Raw genomic sequence first — 10,501 nt, 5'->3', positions numbered from 1 at the left:
AAGCCCCACAATAATAAATGAATAACTTCTTACCATTAACGCAACTTCTTGAACAGGTGCGGTAGAAAACGGATGGATGGATTAGAAATGCATGAGAATGTTTTATAATTTTAACAATATTTTTAACACTGTGATTACAAGTGGAATTATTCATTACTTATCGTGTCAAGCAACGTCAGGTCGGATTTATCAGAGAGCCAGATGCAGTCATCAAAAGAGCCACATCTGGCTCTAGAGCCATGAGTTCCCTTCCCCTGCTCTAGGAGGACAATCCCACTATTTATATTAAACATGCTTTTCTGATGAGAGTATTTGGCAAGTGCCTATTTTTCCTACTAATTTTGGCAGTCTTTGAACTCACCGGTTTGTTTACATGTGCAATTTTCTTGTTTTATGCCACTCTTTCTTTGTCTCATTTTGTCCACCAAACTATTTATGCTGTGTGTGAATGCACAAATGGGAGCTTTGTTGATGTTACTGCCTTGTGTGGAGTGCATGACGTCAAGTGAATCAATGCTAAGTGCCATTTAGGATAGTTTTATGTACATATTGCGTCATTATGCCTCACTTGTAGGTATATTTGAGATGTAAACTGGACAAAGTGCTTAAGTGGCGCTGGTGCAGTGTTTTTTAGGATTCAATGGGCCATTGGTATTGATGCTAATCTTTGATTGTTAGCAAAATTTAACGGTCTACATTTTTGGAGAACAAAACAGTGATGGTGGTGTTGTGGTTTTCGGTCAAGGATTTTGAGCAATTGTCTGTGCAAGGTTTCCAATGGCCTCAGTGTCATTTTGCTTGCCTGGGACCAACGTGTTATACAATAATAAAAACAAGACATGATCATTGCGTTTGAGCTGCCTTTAGTGTTAACCAATTCCTGATACATTTGAGCATTATTGGGTTGCACTTAAATCTCTGGCACATTTGTTGGATATGTTTTGTGTTGGCTCTAAAATAACACTAACATTTTGTATTATTTCCTTATTGTTAATAATAATAATATATTATTTGTTAAAAAGCGCTTTACATTGAGTAAACAACCTCAAAGTGCTACATCCATCCATCCATTTTCTACCGCTTATTCCCTTTCGGGGTCGCGGGAGACGCTGGTGCCTATCTCAGTGTATTAAAAAAAATATATATATAAAGATCCATCCATCCATCTTCTTCCGCTTATCAGAGGTCGGGTCACGGGGGCAGCAGCCTAAGCAGGGAAGCCCAGACTCCTCTCTCCCCAGCCACTTCGACTAGCTCTTCCCGGGGGATCCCGAGGCGTTCCCAGGCCAGCCGGGAGACACAGTCTTCCCAACGTGTCCTGGGTCTTCCCTGTGGCCTCCTACCAATCGGACGTGCCCTAAAAACGTCCCTAGGGAGGCGTCCAGATGCCCGAACCACGTCATTTGGGTCTTCTCGATGTGGAGGAGCAGCGGCTTTACTTTAAGTTCCTCCCGGATGACATAGCTTCTCATCCTATCTCTAAGGGAGGGACCCGCCACACGGCTGAGGAAACTCATTGTACCCGTGATCTTCTCCTTTCGGTCTTGACCCAAAGCTCATGACCATAGGTGAGGATGGCAACGGAGATCGTCCGCTAAATTGAGAGCTTTGCCTTCCGGCTCAGCTCTTTCTTCACCACAACAAATATAAAACTAATAAAAATAAATAAAAATAAAAACTATGACAGCCGGACAACTACATAAAAAAGAAGGGTTTTTAGGCCTATTTTAAAAGCATCCACAGTCTGTGGTGCACTCAGGTGGTCAGGGAGAGCGTTATAAAGACTGAGAGCGGAGTTGTCGTTGGAGGATTAATATTAACAGTTACATTTGGAAAGCATATTTTATATTTGTTTACAAAAGACATTGTTGACCCTGTTGTTTTAATTAAATTGTTTTACTTCACCTATGTTTTGTACAGCGCTTTGTGAGTTGATCTGGGAAAAGTGCTTAATAAATACAATGTACTGACTTAATTCCAGCACTCGCTCCTCTCGTGAGACCTGAGTCCGCACTGCACAAACTTGGCAATGACAGTGATGACTGCAACTTCTTCTCCGCCGGGCCCACATGTCCACTTCCAAGTGTCTTGCAGCCCACTGATGACTCTTCATGCGTCAGCATTTGTCTCGCAAATCTAAATACTGGCACATGGCCTCCACATTTCACAACCGCTGAACAGTTTGGAGCGACGGCGCCGGCCTTGCTCGCTTGCCGTCTAGTGTAGATAGTGCATGTAGATAGTGCATGTAGATAGTGCGTGTAGATAGTGCGTGTATATGCCGTGTGTGCTGGCTCATCATTTAGAATTTTTGACAGTGGAACATCTTTTAAACACCGCAGACCTAACAATTACCTTCTGTTCAGCACGTTAGCAGTCGTACGTTAAACCAGGGATCCCCAAACTTTTTGACTCGGGGGCCGCATTGGGTTACTATATATATATATATATATATATATATATATACACAAACATACACATTGATATATATATAAATATACATATATACATACATACAAAGTAAAGCCGCTGCTCCTCCACATCGAGAGGAGCCAGATGAGGTGGTTCGGGCATCTGGTCAGGATGCCACCCGAACGCCTCCCTAGGGAGGTGTTTAGGGCACGTCCAACCGGTAGGAGGCCACGGGGAAGACCCAGGACACGTTGGGAAGACTATGTCTCCCGGCTGGCCTGGGAACGCCTCGGGATCCCCCGGGAAGAGCTAGACAAAGTGGCTGGGGAAAGGGAAGTCTGGGCTTCCCTGCTTAGGCTGCTGCCCCGCGACCCGACCTCGGATAAGCGGAAGAAGATGGATGGATGGATGGATGGACTTACATACATATTATATATATATATATATATACAGTGGGGCAAAAAAGTATTTAGTCAGCCACCGATTGTGCAAGTTCTCCCACTTAAAATGATGACAGAGGTCTGTAATTTTCATCATAGATACACTTCAACTGTGAGAGACAGAATGTGAAAAAAAAATCAAGGAATTCACATTGTAGGAATTTTAAATAATTTATTTGTTAATTATAGTGGAAAATAAGTATTTGGTCAACCATTCAAAGCTCTCATGGATGAAAGGAGGTTTTGTCTCAAAATCTCACGATACATGGCCCCGTTCATTCTTTCCTTAACACGGATCAATCGTCCTGTCCCCTTAGCAGAAAAACAGCCCCAAAGCATGATGTTTCCACCCCCATGCTTCACAGTAGGTGTGGTGTTCTTGGGATGCAACTCAGAATTCTTCTTCCTCCAAACACAATGAGTTGAGTTTATACCAAAATGGATACATGGATGATACAGCAGAGGATCTGGAGAATGTCATGTGGTCAGATGAAACCAAAATAGAATTTTTTGGTGAAAACTCAACTTGTTTTGTTTGGAGGAAGAAGAATACTGAGTTGCATCCCAAGAACACCACACCTACTGTGAAGCATGGGGGTGGAAACATCATGCTTTGGGGCTGTTTTTCTGCTAAGGGGACAGGACGATTGATCTGTGTTTAGGAAAGAATGAATGGGGCCATGTATCGTGAGATTTTGAGACAAAACCTCCTTCCATCAGTGAGAGCTTTGAATGGTTGACCAAATACTTATTTTCCACCATAATTTACAAATAAATTCTTAAACAATCCTACAATGGGAATTCCTGGATTTTTTTTCCACATTCTGTCTCTCACAGTTGAAGTGTACTTATGATGAAAATGACAGACCTCTGTCATCATTTTAAGTGGGAGAACTTGCACAATCGGTGGCTGACTAAATACTTTTTTGCCCCACTGTATGTATATGTGTATATATATATAAATATATATGCGTACTGTATGTGGGCTAACTGGAAGTTCACATGACATTTGGAGCTCTGTAGCAACTGAGTAGTCTTTGAACTATACGCTTCAGCATCTGCTGACCCCCCCTCTCTGTCAGTTTACGTGGCCTACCACTTGGTGGCTGAGTTGCTGTTGTTCCCAAACTCTTCTCTTTTCTTATAATAAAGTTTGACTTTGTAATATTTAGGAGCGAGGTCGTAGTTTGGGGACCCCTGCCTTAAACTACTTCAGTTGGGTTGTTGGCCCTGCCCTCAGGGTTGAGTTGACGTTGATCTAATATCAACACAGCACTTAAACCTTCAGACAATCCGGGACGTGGCCTGATGTCATGGTGGTCCGCTCTGACTAATTGTCACACGTTCAAGTATTCCAGAAGTACTTTTGGCATGTAACATTTGAAGTAGTCCCCAATCCTCTTGTCTGCCATTCGCACAAGACTGCTCGGCTGCAAGTGTAGTGGTTGTATGACAAGAACGTTGTCGAAGCCCTCGATACCGACATCAGGACCTGACTCCACCTGACAGTTCCAAGCCCGGCTGGCTGAAGTGCACAGCTGCACGGCCAGGCTGGGAATCATTGCAAAGTAAACAGAACTCCTTTCAAAGTTACATAAATAGTCTGGTAATCGCCGTGTGTGCTCATGTAGCGAGCGCCATGACAAGATGATGTGCAGCTGAGACTTATCTCGGGGGAGTAGGGGGGGGGGGGGGTCTGGTAGTAAATCACAACTGTTTGTAGTAATATACTGCAATGTACAGTAGATCATGTGACAAAGCCCAAGGAGATGACAGTCATTTGTTAGAAATAAGTCTGTTGACTTCCAGGGTCCTCTGCAATGGACATGTGTGGCTATTTGTTTTATAATTTTTGTTTTGTTTAGAACAGGGGTGTCAAACTCAAATAGAGAGTGGGGGCCAAAATGTAAAACTGAACAAGATATTTGATGTTCAAACTCATAAACTTTATTTTTTATTGCAAATAATAATTAGCTTAGAATTTCATGATTGCAACACATGCCAAAGTAGTTGGGAAAGGGCATGTTCACCACTGTGTTACATCACTTTTTCTTTTAACAACACTCAATAAACGTTTGGGAACTGAGGAAACTAATTGTTGAAGCTTTGAAAGTGGAATTCTTTCCCAATCTTGTTTTATGTAGAGCTTCAGTCGTTCAACAGTCCGGGGTCTCCGCTGTCGTATTTTACGCTTCATAATGCCCAAGTAGATGACAGTCATTTGTTAGAAAGAAGTCTGTTGATTTCCAGCGTCCTCTGCAATGGACATTTCTGGCTATTTGTTTTATAATTTTTTTTTTTGTTTAGAACAGGGGTGTCGAACTCAAATAGAGAGTAAGGGCCGAAATGTATAACTGAACAATATATTTGATGTTCAAACTCATAAACTTTATTTTTTATTGCAAATAATAATTAACTTAGAATTTCATGACTGCAACACGTGCCAAAGTAGTTGGGAAAGGGCATGTTCACCACTGTGTTACATCACCTTTTGTTTCAATAACACTCAGTAAACGTTTGGGAACTGAGGGAACTAATTATTGAAGCTTTGAAAGTGGAATTTTTTCTCATACTTGTTTTATGTTGAGCTTCAGTCGTTCAACAGTCCGGGGTCTCCGCTGTCGTTTTTATCACTTTATAATGCCCAAGTAGATGACAGTCATTTGTTAGAAAGAAGTCTGTTGATTTCCAGCGTCCTCTGCAATGGACATTTCTGGCTATTTGTTTTATAATTATTTTTTTTGTTTAGAACAGTGGTGTCAAACTCAAATAGAGAGTCGGGGCCAAAATGTTAAACTGAACAAGATATTTGATGTTCAAACTCATAAACTTTATTTTTTGCAAATAATAATTAAGTTAGTATTTCATGGCTGCAAAACGTGCCAAAGTAGTCGAGAAAGTGCATGTCCACCACTGGGTTACATCACCTTTTCTTTAAACACTCCATAAACGTTTGGGAACTGAGGAAACTAATTGTTGAAGCTTTGATGTACAGCTTAAGTTGTTCAACAGTCCGGGGTCTTATTGTCGTATTTTATGCTTCATAATGCGCCACACATTTTTGATGGGAGACATGTCTGGACTGCAGGCGGGCCAGGAAAGTACCAGCACTCTTTTACTACGAAGCCACGCTGTTCTAACACGTGGCTTGGCATTATTTTGCTGAAATAAGCAGGGGCGTCTATGACAATATTGCTTGGATGACAACATATGTCGCTCCAAAACCTGTACGGACCATTCAGCATAATGGTGTGGCAGTACAGTCCATGTACTGCAGGTAAAGGTGAAAACTTGTAAAGGGTTGGCTCGAGAGCCTCCTACCGACCAAGACAGAGCAGGTGGTGAGGTTCTTGGCTGGAATCTTCCAAAACCGATCCTTGGACTAGATGATTCTTTTCCTTAGCTAGTAATCAAAAAGAGAAGCCTGGGCTGTGTAAGAGCCAGGACCATTCTTATAAATCCACGTGTACACAAATTATCTTCCTATAAAAGTACATTCAATACATAATTGTGATCATTAGTCCAAGCCAGTGTTTTTCAACCACTGTGCCGCGGCACAAGTCCCGTTAGATATTGTCTGGTGTGCGGTGGGAAATGATGCAACTTAACCTAATTGGTCCAAAAAATATTTTTTTTGTAAATGAATAATTATAATCTGCGATTACTGTGCCGTTCCTTAGTGTCCGTGCTGTGTAGAACTTGGCTGTAGAACTGTGATCCCAATATGTAGACCACAGCTTGCAGGTAAAAAAAGGTATGTAACGCTTAAGCCAAAAATGAACAACAGGAAAAGGCAATAAAGCATAGGGATGGATATGTAAAATGACAATAAAACTGAACTGGTTACAAAGTAAACAGAAGCAGAATGCTGGACGACAGCAAAAACTTGCAGCGTGTGGAGTAGAGAGGGCGTCCACAAAGTACATCCGTGCATGATATGGCAATCAACAATGTCCCCACAAAGAAGAATAGAAACAACTTCAATATCAATCAATCAATCAATCAATCAATGAATCAATCAATCAATCAATCAATCAATGTGTACTTATATAGCCCTAAATCACTAGTGTCTCAAAGGGCTGCACAAACCACTACGACATGAGGGCAAGGAAAACTCACATCCAGTGGGACGTCGGTGACAATGATGACCCGATGATGACTATGAGAACCTTGGGGTGGACGAAAGCAATGGATGTCGAGCGGGTCTAACATGATACTGTGAAAGTTCAATCCATAATGGATCCAACACAGCCGCGAGGGTCCATTATAGTCTGGAGCGCTACGCACGGTGGGTCCGATGGGGTATTCATATGGATATTAAAGTCCCCCATTATAATTATATTATCGGCGTGCGTCACTAGATCAATAGCAATAGCCTCGCTTGCTAACGCAAAGCAGGTGCGGGGAATAGCGCTCAAAGGAAGACATAAAACTACTACAGGAAAACACCAACAAACTCAAAATAAGGCACAAGGAGGACCTAGTGGAGATTCATTTTTTAACGTTTTCTGCAGGTGGTGTGCCTCCGGATTTTTAAATGGACAAAAATGTGCCTTGTCTCAAAAAAGGTTGAAAAACATTGGTCTTAGCCATAAAACCTTTTAAATGGATGATTGAGAATATGCCAGAAAGACTGGTGCAGTGAAGAGAGATGAATGCTCAAACTGCTATTGTCATAAAAAGGGACTCACCAACTCAGCTTAATGACAAAGACTCCGGCGCTGTAAAGTTACAAATGAGCATGTAGTTTAAAATCCATCAGCACAATATTTCAGGTGAAACCGTGATTTAAAACCTACCTAGAGCATAAATACAATCGACCTTCCCTTTACGTCCTGTCTCCTGGCTACTTCCTGCTACCGGCTTATTAGCACCACTAATTGGTCCGCGGCGGTCAGAGCCAGAGCATACCAGTCACTTCCACCTCCCGGCATACGACTACAGCTGATTGGACTGTGGCGGTCACGTGACTAGGAAGTGTGCAAACAGTAAATAGAAAGGCAAGAGCCTAATAGTCTCCACAAATGTATGTATGTATTTGACACCTGCGTTACAGATGTGTAAGTTACCCATGCCTTGGGCACTAATGCAGTCCCATACCATCGCAGATGCTGGCTTTTGAACGTTGCGCATATCCGGATGGTTATTTTCCTGTTTGTTCCGGAGGACACCACGTCCACAGTTTCCAAATATAATTTGAAATGTGGACTCGTCAGACCACAGAACACTTTTCCACTTTGCATCAGTCCATCTTAGATGAGCTGGGGCCCAGCCAAGCGGACGGCGTTCCTGGGTGTTGTTGATAAATGGCTTTCGCTTTGCATAGTAGTTTTAACTTGCACTTACAAATGTTGCGACCAACCGTAGTTACTGACAGTGGTTTTCCGAAGTGTCCATGAGCCCATGTGGCGATATCCTTTACACACCGATGTCGGTTTTTGATGCAGTATTACCTAGGGGATCAAAGGTCCCTAATTTCATCGCTTACGTGCAGTGATTTCTCCAGATTCTCTGAACCTTTTGATGATTTTACGGACCGTAGATGGTAAAATCCCTAAATTCCTTGCAATAGCTCGTTGAGAAATGTTGTTCTAAAACTGTTCGACAATTTGCTTACAAATTGGTGACCCTCTCCCCATCCTTGTTTGTGAATTACTTAGCATTTCATGGAAGCTGCTTTTATACCCAATCATGGCACCCACCTGTTCCCAATTAGCCTGCACACCTGTGGGATATTCCAAATAAGTGTTTGATGAGCATCCCTCAACTTTATCAGTGTTTATTTCCACCTTTCCCAACTTTTTTGTCACGTGTTGCTGGCATCAAATTCTAAAGTTAATGATTATTTGCAAAAAATATATATATATTTATCAGTTTGAACATCAAATATGTTGTCTTGTTGGGGCGGTACAGCTCGGTTGGTAGAGCGGCCGTGCCAGCAACTTGAGGGTTGCAGGTTCGATCCCCGCTTCTGTCATACTAGTCACTGCCGTTGTGTCCTTGGGCAAGACACTTTACCCACCTGCTCCCAGTGGCACCCACACTGGTTAAAATGTAAAAATTAGATATCGGGTTTCACTATGTAAAGCGCCTTGAGTCACTTTGAGAAAAGCGCTATATAAATATAATTCACTTCACTTCACGTCTTTGTAGCATATTCAACTGAGTATGGGTTGAAAATGATTTGCAAATCACTGTATTCCGTTTATATTTACATCTAACACAATTTCCCAACTCATATGGAAACAGGGTTTGTTTGTATGTATGTATGTATATATATATATATATATTTTTTTTTTATATACATATATATATATATATTTTTTTTTTTTTTTATATATATATATATATATATATATATATATATATGTGTGTGTGTCCACAGCAGACGATGCTGTTTCTCTGAAGTGGTTCCTAGTTTTTTCAAACACTTTCTTCTTGTGTCTTCAGAGGCCAAGTTCATATCTGCACACCCCATAGCGGACACCTACAACCCGGACGACGACAAGATGTACTTCTTCTTTCGGGAGGTGTCGTGGGAAGGAAACGACAAGAGCATTCTGTCCCGCGTGGCTCGGGTCTGCCAGGTGAGTGAGATGGATGGCGGGACGAGGGGAGGGGTGAGGAAGGGACAGCGCTTGAGACCGGGAGACATAATTCCCGGTGTCAGCTGGTAGGATAAGGATCTTTGTGCCATCTACTCGAGACGTGCGAGGGGGCGGGGCCTTCCTTATATGGTCTTGTTTTGGAGTCCTTTTAACAGGGTTGCCGTCACGGGTAGTGAATCGTGTTTTGAGCCGGGCCTGCACTGATAAAGCAATCACGGCACGGTCAGAGATCCATGTTGTTAATGATGGGACGGCCGGCCGTGAGTAAGGAGATGTTAGGGTTGATGCATCACGTTGCATTCCACAAATGGAGTTGTCCTAGCCACCGTCATGTTGCTTGAAAGTGCGCCATTTTGGCTCATTCAGCATATGCTACCTGGCACATTTGCACACGCCGCTGTTGAAAAAGACCACAGAATACTTTTCCACTTTGCATCAGTCCATCTTGGTTGAGCACGGGCCCAGAGAAGCCGTCAGCGATTCTGGGTGTTGTTGATAAATGGCTTTCACTTCAAATTGATTTCCCATTATTTCCCATTCTTGCTTGATGTACAGCTTAAGTTGTTCAACAGTCTCCGTTGTGGTATTTTAAGCTTTATATTCCACCTCACATTTTCAATGGGAGACAGGTCTGGATTACAGGTAGGCCAGTCTAGTACCCGCACTCTTTTACTACGAAGCCACGCTGTAGTAACACATGGCTTGGCATTGTCTTGCTGAAATAAGCAGGGGCGTCCATGGATAACATTGCTTGGATGGAAACATATGTTGCTCCAAAACCTGTATGTACTTTTCAGTGTTAATGGTTTCTTCACAGATGTGTAAGTTCCCCATGCCTTGGAAACTAACCCAGCCAAATACCTTCACATATCCTGGCTTTTAAACTTTGCACCTTCTTCTCTTTTCCTCTTTGTTCTGGAGGATACAACATCCACTTTTTCTAAAAAAAAAATGTGAAATGTTGACTCGTCAGACCACAGAACACTTTTTCCAGTTTGCATCAGTCCATCTCGGATGAGCTCGGGCCCAGAGAAGCCGGCG

The 10,501-nt window shown here is 42.4% G+C and overlaps 1 protein-coding gene across 3 annotated transcripts in view; it reads left to right on the top strand.

Moving 5' to 3' along the window:
- sema3d (sema domain, immunoglobulin domain (Ig), short basic domain, secreted, (semaphorin) 3D) overlaps positions 1-10,501 on the top strand; it is a 127,540-nt gene that overhangs the window by 76,556 nt on the left and 40,483 nt on the right. For all 3 annotated transcript variants that reach the window (XR_009808962.1, XM_061916795.1, XM_061916794.1), the window contains exon 8: positions 9,303-9,439. Coding sequence is in view for 2 of the 3 variants with exons in the window: in XM_061916795.1 (XP_061772779.1) it covers positions 9,303-9,439 (137 nt within the window). In the remaining variant the exon portion in view is untranslated. The remainder of the gene's footprint in view (positions 1-9,302; positions 9,440-10,501) is intronic.

The sequence above is a fragment of the Nerophis ophidion genome, linkage group LG12 (assembly GCF_033978795.1).
Source record: "Nerophis ophidion isolate RoL-2023_Sa linkage group LG12, RoL_Noph_v1.0, whole genome shotgun sequence".
Classification (NCBI taxonomy): Eukaryota; Metazoa; Chordata; class Actinopteri; order Syngnathiformes; family Syngnathidae; genus Nerophis; species Nerophis ophidion.
Note: the sequence above shows the minus strand (reverse complement) of the source record. Positions and strands in the feature narration are given on the sequence as shown.